Here is a 17,393-nt window from a genome sequence, read left to right as displayed (position 1 = left end):
TATTCTTGACCATATGTGAACAGAACAGATATTAAAAGCATCCTCCAAACAATGGCATGTACAGACTCTGAAATCCGCTCTCGACCCCTGGCCCTCACCCTCTGCCACCCGTTCAACTATTACGAGAATATACAGCTCCCAGGGGGCGAATCCTGGCGCTGTTTCTACACCAATCACAGTGAAATTGCCACTATATCAGTTATGGCGAAGAGTTCAATACTTCTGGAGAGCTCATTTAACAGCAAAGTGGAGTTAGGAGTAAAAATAGCTATCCTCCTGGTACCATCTCTTCTCTGGAGGATGCATTCTGCTCTCTTACCATGAAAAGAAAGTGGTTTGACTGGTTAAATTGGTCGTAATTATGATTATTAATGATTCCAACAGCAAAAGAGGTGTTTCAAGGGGGCGACGTGGAATGTTCTGTCTTTGTGCAATAGAAAGGCACCTTCAGGTGGTATAATGTCGGGAAGCGTTCTGGGTGGGGGTGGGGGGATTATGCCAGCGTACTTACTTCCCAAGGGCAAAGCACTCCAGCCTCACTGTGACGCCTTTGGCTGCCAGCACCGTCTGGGGAAAATGCGCTTCAATTTTGGGCTCATACTCCCCCATCACACCTAAAACACAAAAAAAAGAAGACAAACAAAGGTAAGTCTACATATAGACTACATCCTAAGCATTAAAGTGTGTGCCTTCAGAAGTCTCAATGCATATATTTATATGACACACTGCAAAAAGTGTGCATTTAGCTGGCGATGGAAAAGTGCATACTTTTGTTATAAACCCCAATGGGAAAACTCTGACTTTCCCATTCCAGGGTGTTTCAGTCATGTGGGAAACTAAATGACATTCATTATCAGGTTTTCATTGTCATTGTTTAACCTAAAATGTAGCTTGTACACATTTTGTTTTCTGCTGATGAAGAATAGCAATACAGTTTGCCAGAAAATATGGCTCATTTAGCTGGTTTATGAGGTGACAGGCTACATTTACCGTAATGCTCTGTAGCAGCATAATGTTTTATAGCTACACCTGTTTGTGTTTGTATGTAAGCGTTAGTATCTAGCTAAAATCATTAGCTTAAAATTCAATAACCTACAGCTGATGTGTGAGTGCTATCCTTCTAAAGAGTACTATCCTGAATACCAACCCAGGCACATTAGAAAAAACTTCAATGTGGCGATATTTATGCAAAATTATATTACTTTGCTTCTTGCTTGTTTCGTAAAACTTTCAAAGTGAATTGTAGTACTAAAACCTTTTTTCAGTTTTATCCGAAATGTGGGTGTAGCAACGTTTTACTACATTGGTTCTTGTATGTACTGCGACAGTTTCAAAATTAAATATTGGTGAGTGGCATTAAAAGGTTAAGGTTCTAATGCGTTTGAAAATAATGTACCATATACACTAAACCCTACTCAAAACCACTAAACCCTACTTAACAAAAGCAAATGTGAGATAAAACACATTTGCCATGCCAATGTTTTTACAAGTCTTTGATCTTTTTTATTTTGACTTGTATTTACGGGATTCATATGCGTTCCACATCAGTGCAACACTAAAGCAAGTGAGCAAGTTTATTACGTCAGAAAACCCCTTAAATAAGGAGCTAGTTATGATGCACTATAGTAAAAGTGTTTTGAGGTCATTACATAGTATTATGCATTTGATGGACACTTTACTATCCTATGAGGTGTCCCATGAGGTGGATGGTTGATGCAAATTACCCTGAAGGTCACATGACAAAGCCAACATGGCGGACGTCCAGACTGCATTCATACTACACAAACTACAACTGTAAAACAACTGCACTTGTATGATCCTAATAAGTAAAGTATTTTACTTTACACTTCAATAGTAACATTGCTTTATGTATGTCTAAATGCAGTATATCTCATCTTTATGAAATATCTTTTTTTAAAGTTTTTGTTTCAACAGGGTTACAAATACTTATAATTACAAATCTATTAAAATGCTGTATCATCTGTCCACAAAAATTCTGCAAACGAAACGTAATTGACACTTTTTCCATTCCCAGATGCATGTTAAAACTCACAGCACACGGAGAAATCCTGTTCGTTGAATTTACAGAACCGAGCCACTCTGAGATGCTGAAAACACAGGAACATGAGCTGCTCGTGTGCACTGAAAACACACAGTGTCAAAACAATTCAGGTCTCCAATTGAAACTTTTTCAAGTGACTGATCACATCTAAAATTTTCAGTTGGCCAAATTGAATTTCTGTGAATTTATGCAATTTAATTAACAGAAATTGAATTTGGCCAACTAAAAAAATTAGATCACAAATTAGAAAACTTTCAATTGGAGACCTAATTTTTTTTGACAGTGCAGTGCCACGCTTCGCTCTGAAGCACATAGCACAACAGTCTATACTTGTTGAATTAAAATACACACACCGCAGTATCAGTGTGAAACTATGAAAAACCGATCCGATCACAGTTCAGTTCAGTCTTATTGGCAGAGGCTATTTACACTAACTCTGCCCACAATTGTATTATTAAGCCAGACATGATTACAAAAGAAGCCCATCTGATAACTAGAGCTGTGGTGTGGAGGCCACTTTAGACATTCTACTAACTATAAGTAACTACATGTCAACTAACTCTCATTAGAGTACTAGTAGACTGTTAGGGTTAGTAGAATAAGTTAACAAACTCAATGAACTCGTCTCCGGCGTGATGACTACGATTGTTCGAATATTACAATTTAATAATTGTTAAATCGATATGTCATCCTCAATAAACCCGTCTCTGGCGTGTTGCCTCCGATCCTTCGAATATTGCACTTTAATAATTATTTATTCAACACATCATCCTCAATATACCCGTCTCCGGCGTGTTGCCTCCGATCTTTTGAATATTCCGATCTATTATGACCTCTGACCTGTAAAGTTGCCAGAATAATAATCATACGCTGCTTGTTAATTGGCCAGAGGAGAACTGGCACCCCGACTGAGCCTGGTTTCTCCCAAGGTTTATTTTTCTCCATTAGGCCACCTGATGGGGTTTTGGTTTCCTTGCCACTGTTGCGTCTGGCTTGGCGTGCTCAGTTGGGGACACTACATTTTTCAACTAAATATCCAAATAATTCTAATTATTAAACTAAATTAACCATATAAACTAAATTACTGATCTAATTACTGATCTAAAGCCCACACTGTCACTGTATGATAATTGAAATGAACTGATGACATCCCCGTTTTCTCCGGAATGGATGTACGGCTGAATAAAATTCTGTTGCATTATTTTCCTGTTCAACACTGTAAAGCTGCTTTGAAAACAATCTGCATTGTTAAAAGCGCTATATAAATAAAGTTGACTTGACTTGACTTAACATCTACTAGCAAAGTTACTTATAGTCAGAATGTCTGTTGAGGGACCATCAAAATAAAGTGTTAGCAGATATAAAGCAGACAGTATTCTAATTACTGGTAGTTGACATGTAGTAGCAAAGTTGCTTATGTAACAGAGGCCAGCTGGTAGTTGCTGTGCAAGTAAACCTCACTCATCTGATCTCAAGAGACGCTCTAGCAACTGCAACTAGATGTTGCAGCCTTTAGCCTCCTTGTTAGAGCGTCCGACTCTCATGCCGGCGGACCCGGGTTCGAGTCTTGCTTGGAGCAGGGCGGTTCAAACTGGAGGGGTTACACTTATACTTAGCAGAATGTCTAAAGTGGACTAATAAAATAAAGTTTTACCAAGAGATCTTACATTGCAATCGGTTAGCTCTGCTACATCTGATTCTTTGGGGCAACACACCTCTAAATATCACAGTTTGTAGGTGTTGGATCAGCACATTACTCACACCTTTTGCCCCTCTCACATGAAATTCCACCTTGGCATCTTCCCGGTTGCTTTTTGGAAGCCCAGACTCATTAATTAAAGCTTGTGACAGGAAGCTTGTGCTTCCTCTGCACTGGGCTCGTGTTTTATTTTTTATTTTGGTTCATGTAGGTGCTTTGTAGATTTAGCAGAGGCCTGAGGTGTTATTATATGATGGATTACATTGCTACATGGAGTATATCGCCTGAAATATCCAGAGCAGCTGCTCTAGAACATTGACCTCACAATCAATAGTGCAACAGCCCAAGACATTTTATAAATGTGACAATTGCACATACAGCACCAAAAGGTTCTTGGACACTTTAGCCACACTTAAATGGATCAAATATACTACAATTAATATCTATTCTATTCTATTCTATTCTATTATAATAAGACTTTTTTGTCCTAGGTAAAAGACACACATAACCTCACATGCATCTTCTAAATTTGATATTTAAGTTCAGTTTTAGTTTTCCTTAAGGGTCTTAAGCATCCTGATATTTTGTACCGGCCACTGTAAATCTTAACAGAAAATTCATCCTTATACAAGATTCATATCTATTGAGATATAAGGGCTACAATCATGCACATTTGCAACAGACATCTGCATTCTAAACCCTATAAAGCGTACTGTCATATTTGTTATGAAAGAAGGGGTCTTTAAATTATTAACATGATCAAAACTGAAAAAGTTGATGTATACAATCTTTTATATATATATATGACTTCTGCCACTGCTTGATAGTTTCTACTTTTCTTTTAGCAAGTAAAAGGTATTTTAGTATAATTAAAAACATCTACTTTCAGGTCATGGTATATGTGTCTTAAATGTAAGAATACATTTTATATCGTTAGTAATATTTCAAGACAAACACTTACACTGTAAAAAAAAAAAGTTGCTGCATTAAATTTTTAAGTACAATCAACTTGCATGTTTAAGTCAATTCAACTTAAATTGCATTAAACTTACTTAAAAAAAATTAGTTGAATCTTGTATAACTTGTAACAAAGTTGAAAATTGCTTAGCTTATTTTGATGAGTTAAAGCAATGTAAAAAATGTATGTTGATATAACTTATTGATCAAACCATTTTGTACAGTGTACAGGACTGAAAAAATCATGTTAAAATACCAAGAGTACCAAATATGATACATCAGGATTAAGAGGAATGTTTATTTGTTCATCCCTCAATCATCATTGTATTGTATTGCATTATATATTTTATATATAGCTTAGATCATAAAACTAAACATTTAAATATCATATTACTAAGACATTATTGGGAGATATAGATTGTCAACTGATATTTATTTTATGCAAGCTATACTGTTATAGAGATCTTATTGATTTACATTACAATCAGAATTTCATATTATTTCTGGCTATATAATATCAGAAACTGCACCAAATATTTAGCAAATCACAATATTTTGCTCAGTCTGGGCCTTTGAATATTTTTTTTTCTCCTCAAGTATCAGCTCCATATTCTCCTATATCATATATAAGCCATAAAAGCCTGATGCATCAAATATGATACTCAACAAAAGAAAACATATATGGATTTTTTTCCTATTTAGATTTTGTCTAAAGGTTAAATAATAATAATAAAAAAGTTTAAAAATAAAAAATAATTAAAAAAATAGATTTTTCTCACTATTATTTCATATGTCGGGGTTTACAGGGTTAAAGGATGAGTATGATTCGTAATGCATTAATAAATTCCATCTACTGTACAACAGTAAACAATCTGCTGGATTTACAATTCAACACAACAAAGCTCGAGGGATCAGAGCAAACAGGTACGGCAAACCCAGCAGCTGCCGGTGACAAAGAGAGGGAATTCTCCACAGTAGCTCGCATGACAAGCTGCTAAACTAAATTATTTTGCGAGTACACTACAGAGGCCGCTGGGAAACAGGGCGAGAGAATTTGTCCTCAAAACAGAGCACCACGCTGGAGTCTAATTGATGTGCAGAATTCCGTGGAATGCAGAGGAATCTTAAATGGCTGCGTTTCACTTCTGCAGTCATAGCCAGAGGGCACCGATCCTTTGTTTATTCATGCGGATGTTGTGAGGGCCCATCTATATCCATTTGCTGAGAGATATGTCAGCTGGCATTGAGTAAGTTTGCAATTACGAAGGGAAACACTCCCATTCAGGGGCCTAATTATCATTATCAGTCTTATTAAATGGGAAACTGGTGTATGAATTTTACATAAGAAAGTATTTCTTTCCTTTTTGCAAATATTGCAATTGTGCCATAACATGCCTCGACCACCTTCAGTGAAAGCCAACGATTATGAAAAAAAGGATCCAGTTCAGAAAGAATTTCTGCTGTTTTAACTGCAAAAAAACTGGGCATGGCAAATCATCTGCTATATTAAGTATATTAAAACAATATCATACAAGCAAGCGTGTGTTATGTCTATACACTGATCAGGCATAACATTATGAACACTAACAGGTGAAGTGGTTAACACTGTTTATCTTATCTTAGCGGGTGGGATATATTAGGCAGCAAGGGAACATTTTGACCTCAAAGTTGATGTGTTAGAAGCAGGAAAAGTGGGTAAGCGTAAAGATTTGAGCGAGTTTGACAAGGGCCAAATTGTGATGGCTAGACGTCTTGGTCATCTCCAAAACTGCAGCTCTTGTTAAACGGTCTGCAGTGGTCAGTCTCTATCAAAGGTGGTCCATGGAAGGAACAGTTGTGAACCGGCTACAGGGTCATGGGCGGCCAAGGCTCATTGATGCCGTGAGGTTAATGCTCAAGAAGTTAACGCTGGTTCTGATAGAAAGGTGTCAGAATACACAGTGCATCGCAGTTTGTTGCGTATGGGGCATAGCCACAGACCAGTCAGGGTGCCCATACTGACCCCCTGTCCACCGGCCTAAAACGCACTAATAGTGGGCACGTGATCATCAGAACTGGACCACGGAGCAATGGAAAAAGGTGGCCTGGTCTGATGAATCACGTTTTCTGTTACATCATGTGGATGGCTGAGTGCGCTTACCTGGGGAACACATGGCACCAGGATGCACTATGGGAAGAAGGCAAGCCGGCGGAGTTATTGTGATGCTTTGGGCAATGTTCTGCTGGGAAACCTTGGGTCCTGCCATCCATGTGGATGTAACTTTGACACATACCACCTACCTAAACATTGTTGCAGACCATGTACACCCTTTCGTGGAAACGGTATTCCCTGGTGGCCGTGGCCTCTTTCAGCAGGATAATGCGCCCTGCCACAAAGCAAAAATGGTTCAGGAATGGTTTGAGGAGCACAAAAACGAGTTTGAGGTGTTGACTCGGCCTCCAAATCCCCCAGATCTCAATCCAATCGAGCATCTGTGGGATGTGCTGAACAAACAAGTCCGATCCATGGAGGCCCCATCTCGCAACTTACATGACTTAAAGGATCTACTACTAACATCTTGGTGACGGATACCACAGTTCACATTCAGGGGGTCTAGTGGAGTCCACACCTCGACGGGTCAGGGCTGTTTTGGCAGCAAAAGGGGGACCAACACAATATTAGTAATGTTATGCCTGGTTGGTGTATATCACAACCGTGCTGATATGGAGCCATTATACACTCATGTAATATTATTATAAAAGTGTATTTTAAAAGTGTTCCAAAGACTTTATTAAACCACAGATACAGGATCTTCCATTACTTATTTAAAAGATGTCCAAACCTCCTGCGACAGTTGAGTCCCTGAAGTGTCCGACATTTGACAATTATTTATACTACTTACACTATTTATACTACAAAATGGCATATAAAGGCCTGTACACACCGGGACGAATATCGCGCGCGTTTATCGCCAGCGTTTTTCGTGCCGTTTTTCGGCGCGTCTTGAGTGTTCACACCCAAGCGATTTTCACTGGCGCTGCGCCGAGTGAACGTGCACATTCAGTCGATGCGCTCCCGGTACAAAAGATGGTGCTGCGGCACTTTAAGCCTCTGACACTCGCTTGTCACACAGAAGGAGAAGAGAGACAGTATTTACGTGCTTGCCAAAACCCTAGAGATATTATGTATATGGACAAAACCATTCACACACTTTTTGCTAACTGGCAAGCAGCATTAGCAGTTCATCTTCTTCTTTGTCTACTTACTACTTCTTCGTCGTATCAATGTGTGCTCGGCTAGACCGTTTTGTGCTTGAGCGCCACCAAGTCGTGTTTTACTGTCACTTCAGCAGCTCCAGGCACGTGAACAAAAGCGGCGATCTCATTGGTCGGACAGTTTTTTACGCGCCGCGTCAAAATAAAAAAACGAACCGAGGCGTTTTTTTTTTAAAATGACGCTTTAAAAATTACGCCTGGCGTTTTGCGCGTCGGTGTGAACACTCACATTGGCGCCCATTGTTTAGTCCCGAGGCGTTAAACGTCGGCGATAAACGCGTGCGAAAATCGTCCCGGTGTGAACAGGCCTTAACAATGCATAAACCTTGAATGAATTGACTGAATGGATGACTCAAAGGATTCACTTAGACAGTCACTTGGTAGCATAACAATGTAAACTGCAGAAAGAGTCCCTGATATATCCCCATGACTAATGCACAGACTGACAAAGATTTAAGCAATAGCGAAGGCTGCTTTTGAATGGTCATCAATGGAGAACAATGCTTTTTGCCCACAGAATGCTGTAGGCACAGCATCTACGAGGCCATCAGGGACTAACTGTCGAAACTAACCAGCCAAACTCTGACCCCTCGCCTACAGCTGTAATCTACAGCACATTTATAGCCTATTTTATGATAGCAGTGCGTTTTTTTTCCCCAAACAACTTTTCAATTTCAATCTCAATCTCCTTACTTGTTACACATTTATGATTCCAAAGCAATCCCATGTGTATAATGAATTTGCAATATTTCATTGGTTTATGCTGCAATGCATTTTCTGCGTATCCTATTTAGCGTCTAGAAGGGCTGAAATTGATAGGACTGAATTCTTGGCCAGCTGTGCCGAAACAAATACATGAGACCTTTTTGTGTTGCGATGCCTATTTTCAAATCACAATTTAATCCATTTATTATATTAGAATGAGGTAGTTTTGTGCAATGCAATTTTCCCTTTCTTGTGTTGTGCCACACAGAACAATCACCTGATGAAAGTCTGGGTATCCATCAGACGTTTAAAGCTTTTACATCCAACTGCTAATGAAAAAATCCATTATCCAAATGCTGGGCTTCGCATCTATTTTCTAATGACTAAACCAAAGCAAAAGTGCAAATTGAAAGCAAAATGAGAGATTTACATACCTCCATGAGAAAACCTACAGGGTGGTGCAAAAACTGTTATAGGATAGTTTGTCAAAACTCTCATGTCATTCATGTAATTGTTCCCCAATAGTAAAACTGGTCAACAAACGGATATGTTCACTTTTCCATACAATCAAAATGAAAGTTTGCCAAAAGGCAGTGTCAAGTTGTCAAAAAGTACTTCAAATTTTCTATTATAGTCGCCTGAAGCCATGCAGTCATATTGGCTACATTAGCCCCATGCCACCATTCGCTTTTATTTTATAGAAAAGAGCAGTGTGAAAATTCTGATAAACTTTTATGTTCCACAAAAGAAAGAAAGCCATTTGGGTTTGCAACAACATGAGGGTAAGTAAATGATGACCAAATGTTATTTTTGTGGTGAACAACTCCTTTAAGACAGAAATAAGTGGATGGTCTGTTGGAAACAAATGACTGTCAAGGTCCTCGTCATCCGTTACTAAAGAAATCCTACCATTCAATTGTCAGAATTTTAATGTGTGGTCATGTGACTCAGTGCTTTATCACATCATCATTTCACTTCCCATTTAAATCACAATTATGAGATGTGTCATGTTACGATAGTCCACAGTGCACCTATTGAAACATTTATATACATGCTTAGCACATGTCCACTCAATGTCTGAACACATCACTGAGGCATAACTCACAAGGCCTTTTAAAAAGTATTCCTGAAGGCCCAATAAATGTTTACTGTGATGTCATGATGTGAACTGAAATGGCAGTTTGAAGGAAATATCTGTCATGAAAGGACATACTGATTTCTTGCTTAGTGTGGCTAGAGCTTCAACAAAATGTATATTTTGTATTGGTAATATAATCTAACGCAGGTTCCCATTCAGTCGGTCACTCTCGATGATACGTCGGAGAACCGACGAATAGGAATCTCGTTCGTGAGAGCCAATCTACTTCGAGTGTAACTAAACGAGCCAATGCACATTGGCATGCAATGATTGCACCATGTGCTCATGCCAAGCCGTGCGGGTATAAATGAGACACAGGAGATTGCATCAAATCAACCTTTTGCTTCGGAGCTGAGTGGTATATGGTAACGCCAGATATCACTCACTACTTCGCAGTCCTGACCCTAGAAAGAAGCCGCCTTTCGGAAGCGATCTCTTCAGTCGGTGTTGGTGTGACGGCACAGCAGCGGGTCACGTGGTTTTCGGATCATCTCTCTTTGTTGTTTGTTAGAGCAATCACAAAGGCTGTTCTCACAGCTGGTTCGGTGCGCTAGGTGGAGAGCGCTGAAAAGCCGTTCTTACGGCTGGTAAGAGAGCGCCTTTGTGTGAGAGAGCGTGCACGTCAGGCTGCACCCACCCCCTGACTGTGTCGCCGCGACCCCGGCCCCTGCGTGCTTCAGCACCAAGGAGAGCGTCCTTCTGAAAGAGCAACCACAGATAGAGCTTGCGTCTTTTTCAAGCAGGCAGCCCCACCCGTCCAGGCTCCTGCCAAGAGGGGTGACAAGGGCAAGGGCAAGCAGCCCTGAGACGGGCGACCCGGAGATGGGGAGGACTGCTATTCTGGAGACAGTGACCGCACCGCTCCATCCCCCGGAGGAGGGCCGGGAGGAGAATCTTGTGTTCTGTTTTTGTTTCTTGTTTCGGTACCCAAATTTTCAATAAAAGAGCAATTTCCTCCATCTCCGGGTCCTCAGGGGGCTCGGAGAGTTGTGGCCGGTCAAACGCCGGACCACACTCATCCTCCCCCTTCGCCAGCGGGCAGCAGTGGACGACCTCCTCATGTTCCTCCTGCCCACCTGTGGAATCAGGTAAGTGTTGCACAGCACACTCACACCTCGCTGCGGGCCGCCTCCATGAGACAGCTGCCCCAGCCCAGTACCTGCATTCCACCTCGCTGCCCCACGGTGGGTACGCCGGTGGTCCCTATGGCCCCGCTTGCACGGTCTCTGCGAGCCTGGCTAGAGCTCCCCAGTCCGTCTCGCTGGCTCATTCGGACCATCAGGCTCGGCTATGCGATTCAGTTCGCCCGGTGCCCCCCCAGGTTCAAGGGCGTCCGCTTCACCGTGGTGAATGCCGCAGATGCCCATGTCCTGCGTGCGGAGATCGCTGTCCTACTGGCGAATGACGCGATAGAGCCGGTCCCTCCAGCCGATATGAAGAACGGCTTCTACAGCCCGTACTTCATTGTACCCAAGAAAACCGGTGGATTACGGCCAATCTTGGACCTGCGAGTCCTGAATCTGAGCCTCCACAAGCTACCGTTCAAGATGCTCATGCAGAAACGCATTTTCGAATGCATCCGTCCCAAAGATTGGTTTGCAGCGATCGACCTGAAGGACGCGTCTTTCATGTCTCGATTCTTCCTCGACACAAGCCGTTTCTGTGCTTTGCGTTCGAGGGTTGAATTATCAGTACAGAGTCCTGCCCTTCGGGCTGTCCCTGTCCCCCCGTGTCTTAACGAAAGTGCCCATGTGCCCATGAGAGAACAGGGCGTTCGCATTCTCAACTATCTCGACGACTGGCTCATTCTAGCACAGTCCAGGGATCAGTTGTGCGAACACAGAGACCTGTTGCTCAGACACCTCAGCCAGTTGGGTCTTCGGGTCAACTGGGAAAAGAGCAAACTCGCCCCTGTGCAGAGGATCTCTTTTCTCGGTATGGAGTTGGATTCGGTCCAACGGACAGCGCGCCTCACGGAGGAGTGTGTCCAGTCGATGCTGAACTGCCTGAACACGCAGGATGGCGGTTCCACTGAAACAGTTTCAGAGGCTCCTGGGGCATATGGCAGCCACTGCGACAGTAACACAGCTCGGCCTGCTTCATATGAGACCGCTTCAGCATTGGCTACACGGCCGAGTCCCGAGATGGGCGTGGCAACGCGGCACTCACCGGGTGAGAATCACACCGGCCTGCCGCCAGTCCTTCAGTCCATGGTCAGACCCCTCGTTCCTTCGGGCCGGAGTGCCCCTGGAATAGGTGTCCAGGCACGCTGTGGTTTTCACGGATGCCTCTGTCATGGGCTGGGGAGCACGTACAACGGGCATGCAGTGTCAGGGGTTTGGACGGGCCCGCACCTGCATTGGCATATCAATTGCCTCGAGTTGCAAGCAGTGCATCTTGCTCTGAGCCGCCTCAAAGCGCGGTTACGGGGCAAAGATGTACTGGTCCGCACGGACAACACTGCGACCATTGCGTATATCAACCGACAAGGTGGTCTGCGCTCCCGTCGCATGTCGCAACTCGCCCGCCATCTCCTCCTCTGGAGTCAGAAGTGTCTGAGGTCGCTTCGGGCCATTCATGTCCCTGGTGTGCACAACCGTGTGGCCGACGAGCTTTCACGAGCTGCGCTCCCAGGTGAGTGGCGACTCCACCCCCAGGTGGTTCAGCTAATTTGGAGACAGTTCGGGGTGGCACAGGTCGACCTGTTTGCCTCCCCAGAAACGTCCCACTGCCAGTGTTTCTATTCGCTGACCGAGGGTACACTCGACACAGATGCCCTCGTGCACAGCTGGCCCCAACTTATGCTCCTCGCAACAGCCCTTCCTTGGCCGATTCCTCTGAGGAAGGACTTTCTGACTCAGAGACGGGGCACCCTTTGGCACCCACGTCCAGACCTGTGGAAGCTTCATGTCTGGCCCCTGGACGGGACGCGGAGGTTCTAGGTGACTTACCCCAAGAGGTAGTTGACACCATCACTTCGGCACGAGCACCGTCTACAAGACAGGCTTACGCCTTGAAGTGGAACCTGTTCGTCGAGTGGTGTTCTTCTCGCCGAGAAGACCCCCGAAGACGTTCGATCGTGTCTGTGCTTTCCTTCCTGCAACAGGGGTTGGAGCGTAGGCTGTCACCCTCAAGGTTTATGTTGCTGCGATATCCGCCTATCACGACCATGTAGAAGGTAAGACGGTTGGGAAGCACGACCTGGTCGTCAGGTTCCTTAGGGGGTCGAGACGGTTAAATCCTCCTCACTAGAAGTGTTGCATCCTCCTGGGCGCTGGCACGTGGCGCCTCGCTGTCAGACACCTGTAGAGCTGCGGGCTGAGCGACACCCAACACGTTCGCTAGATTCTATAGCCTACGTGTGGAGCCGTTCTCCTCCTGTGTTCTCACCTCAAACGGGTAGAAGCACTGAGAGGCCCCAGCTCTTGGTCGGCTTGCTGCGCTCCGGCGCTCTTATTCTCCAGAAGCAAACTCTCCAGTGGCGGAACGTCTGGCATCAGGCCCCTTGCCGCTGAATCCTTGAGAACCGGTATTGGGCTCGGGTTATATGAGTGACCCTGCGGGGATCCCATATATCTTTCCACGGTCACTCCTTGTCTTTCCCTTGGGAGAGCCTTCCCATCAGTGGGACTGAACCCCCTCCTCCGTTGCGGGCTATGCCTCAGCATTGTACTCCACATAACTCCTTCGGGGTACGATGCGGGCTCCGCAGCATTCCCTTCTCTAGGGCACGCTTTCCCAGTGTTATCCAATAATCACTGAGCGGGTCATGCGGAACAGCAGAGATGGACTTCCCAGTGTGAGCCCCGTCTCATCAGTTAAGAGAGCTCAGGCAACTCACACAGGGCACTGGATGGGGGCAGAGGCCATGGCGCTTTGGTAGGGATTTCTATTCGTCGGTACTCTGAGTAGGTAGACAGGCATCCCAGCAGGGTACAGAGGTCCCGTCGCCACGTCCCATCGTCATGTCCTCTGTACCCTGCTGGGGTGCCTGTCTACCTACTCGGCTCCTCAGCAAAAGGCTGATTTGATGCAATCACCTGTGTCTCATTTATACCCGCACGGCGTGGCATGAGCACCTGGTGCAATCATTGCATGCCAATGTGCATTGGTTCGTTTAGTTACACTCGAAGTAGATTGGCTCTCGCGAGAGAGATTCCAATTTGTCGGTACTCCGATGTGGCGTCTCCGTTCCCTCCTTCAGGGAACGAGGATTACATACGTAACCAAGACGTTATTTTTTTTATTTTTCTACTTTTTAATGCCAAGAAACTTGCCAAATATGATGATCCCATTGCAAGGGAACCCCTCATTTAACCTAAACTAAATGAAAAGCATTGACCGGCAGCAATTTATGATGTAAAATATTAACTTTTTAATATTTAATTTGATAGCAATTTTTGTTTCATCCCCCAATTAGATTCATATTAGATGTATACATATAATTTAATTAAAATACATTTGTACAGCAAATTTCACAATCAATCAATCAATCAATCAATCAATCAATCAATCAATCCATCCATCCATCCATCCATCCATCCATCCATCCATCCATCCATCCATCCATCCATCCATCCATCCATCCATCCATCCATCCATCCATCCATCCATCCATCCATCCATCCATCCATCCATCCATCCATCCATCCATCAATCCATCCATCCATCAATCCATCCATTAATCAACAGGTGAAATCTCCTGAAGTCTGAATTTCGCATATCTGTGAATCTCCTGTCTAAGTGACACACACTCGTGAACAGATAAAAACACACAAAATGAATGCCAAAATGCCGGTTTTGTTGAGTATCCTCGCAAGCAAAGTCTTAAATAATTTAAATGAAGTCTAAATGAACACTAAGAGTTGTGAGAAAATGGAATGCGTGTCAGATCCGAGTCAGGTCTTAAAGTGACAGCAGCCTAATAAACCTGCTACTGTCTGACATTAATGTTAATCAAAGAACTAAAGAAAAAGAAAATCACTAACTGCTCTTGACTGAATAACGTTTGTAGCTTTAATAAGGATTAAGCTGTATTTAATTTATAATTCATGCAGTGAAGACTGTGAAGTGTTTAATACATTTATTCAATGTCTTTATATATCCTGTTAGACCTACTTGGAAATCTTAAAGCACTGTTTACAAGGTTACATGGTCACAAGGTCAAACACATCGAAAACAATATATTTTTGTGCATTTTGACATTGCAAATTGTTATTTTTTTAAGGCATAATCAATGTAAAAATGGATCGTTTTTACGAGAAAAATCTATTTCATAGAGACATCAGTAGCAGTATTGGTATCTGTGATACTGGCCTTCTTTCATAAAAATATGCCATTAACCCTTAACCCCCTGGGGGTCTTCGGTCATGACCCCCAATTTTTAATTTTTTTTAAATGTTAAAAATTGAAGCTTCATCGGAATGGTCCGAAACTTGGTGACTTTATTGGTACTAGGTATATGAACACACAAAAAAAACATCAAGAGTGCAAAACAGACAAAAAAACTCACACACACACAAACAAAAACACAATTAGCTTTTGGAATGGCACGCGTTAATTTGTGTGTGCATGTGTTTTTTTGTGCAAGTGTGTGTGTGTGTGTGTGTGTGTGTGTGAGTTTTTTTGTCTGTTTTGTACTCTTGATGTTTTAGAGATTCACCCCTTCACTGTTGAGTCCGTTTTTTCTGCATCCTGGCTGATTTGTAGATTGTATGCACAAAAAAACTAATTTCCCATTAATTTCCTATGGGGGTCATTTTTGAAGGTGCTGAAGGTCCTGAATCTGACTTTTTTTTTTTACGACCACTTAGACTTTTCAAATCCTGTCCCCATTTTTTTTGGGTGTTCATATACCAAGTACCGATAAAGTCACCAAGTTTCGGACCATTCCGATGAAGCTATGATTTTAAATTGTTTTGTATAAAATGCAAGATCCACTATAGTGGTAAAAATGTGCTATTGTGTGATAAAAATGCTCAATGTGTACACCGGATGCACCGATCTCATTAAAAAAATTGCTTTCATGAGGCCTAGGCGTGACTCTAAAATGAAATACAGCTTTAATAAAAAATTTATTATATATATATATATACTGTATATATATATATATATATAATTTTTTTATTATATTCAATGGGAAAAAATGGGTCATAATTAGGGCCGGGACTCGATTAAAAAAATTAATCTAATTAATTAGAGGCTTTGTAATTAATTAATCGAAATTAATCGCATAAAAATATTTGACCTGAGAACAGTGAGAAGTCTTTTTTTTTCACATGGATTTTTAGTATACCATTGAATAATTACTGAATACATAAGCTTAAACAACAAAATATTGTTTATTTTTGTTCAACCAAGTCCAGCAGACCAGTGCAATTTTTGCCATTAAGTGTAGCAATAGCATATTTAGAAATTAGCCTACATTTCAGAAATTCAGGTAACGTTAGCCTATGGTAGGTAGACCTTCTGTAAACTGTTTTTTTAAGTAAAACACAATACTTTCAAGTACATTCAGAACATTGGAAACCCTGACTATTCCATCCACGGGGCCAACCAAAGCGGTCTCGTCAGCTTCTTCGTCCATGTTCACTTCACTGTGGTTTGTTGTTGTCTGAAGTCATGAACGCTAGTTGGTGCTCCAGCATAATCGGTCCGCCGAAACTCATCCAGTGAGAAACGTTCCGGGGTGCAAAAATAAGTGCAATTAAAATGCGTAAAAAAAAATGAACGCGTTAGTTTTTGTGTATTTAATTACTCTAAATTAATGCGTTAAAGTCCCGGCCCTAGCCATAATTATAGCATAAATATTCATTATTAATCATAGAATTATCTCAAAACACCAAAAAAGAAAAGAAAAAATATTATTGAACAAATATATATTTCATTGATTTTACTCAAATCTTTTTTTATCTTAATCCCGCCCTCCGGGTCATTTTTGACACGAAGGTCCTGAGTGTGACCCATAAATGAAGACCCCCAGAGGGTTAAACGCATACCTCAGGTCTTTATTGACCCGCGGGACGTCATTCACTATCCTCCTCTTCGTTCATTTTTTAAAGTTAGACATCAACCTTCTTAGTATTCCTCAATCAATTCATTATGAACAATATCACAAGAAAAAAAAATACAATTAAAAAAGAATGCCTGTTTTCCCATTCATTTTTTTGTAAAAATGGTATAGGGTCCCTAACGACCCAAGGTGTGTAACAGTGTAAGTATTTTTTTCTGCACAAGAATAATTTAATCTTTGATGACTGAATAAATGCAATTCCCTTTATCCCTCAAGATGAAGATGTCTGATACACAATGATAAAGTGACGTTTCACTCATAGTTAGAGAAGAATATTCAAGAATATGAAGTATCATCAGCAAAACTTGAATTGGCTCAGGGATTTACTGAAGAGCAAGTGCTGAACACAATCTAATATTACTGTCACTGTCACTTGATGGTGGATCTGGTGAAGAAGCTGTCAGCGATCAAAATATTAATTTTGAAGATGCTAAAAATGATAGTTTTGAGAATATGTTTGAGATGGCGAATATGAGGCAGATGCTGAATGTACTGGGAAATGAGC

At 42.1% G+C, this 17,393-nt stretch overlaps 1 protein-coding gene across 1 annotated transcript in view; it reads right to left on the bottom strand.

The window, feature by feature from the left end:
• Positions 1-17,393, bottom strand: part of cntn5 (contactin 5) — a 460,526-nt gene that overhangs the window by 124,552 nt on the left and 318,581 nt on the right. The window contains exon 8 of the mRNA XM_079825767.1: positions 512-614. Within this exon, the coding sequence (XP_079681893.1) occupies positions 512-614 (103 nt within the window). The remainder of the gene's footprint in view (positions 1-511; positions 615-17,393) is intronic.

This window comes from Gobio gobio, assembly GCF_949357685.1.
Source record: "Gobio gobio genome assembly, chromosome: 9".
Classification (NCBI taxonomy): Eukaryota; Metazoa; Chordata; class Actinopteri; order Cypriniformes; family Gobionidae; genus Gobio; species Gobio gobio.
The sequence above is the reverse complement of the archived record's forward strand: the minus strand, read 5'-3'. Positions and strand labels throughout refer to the sequence as shown.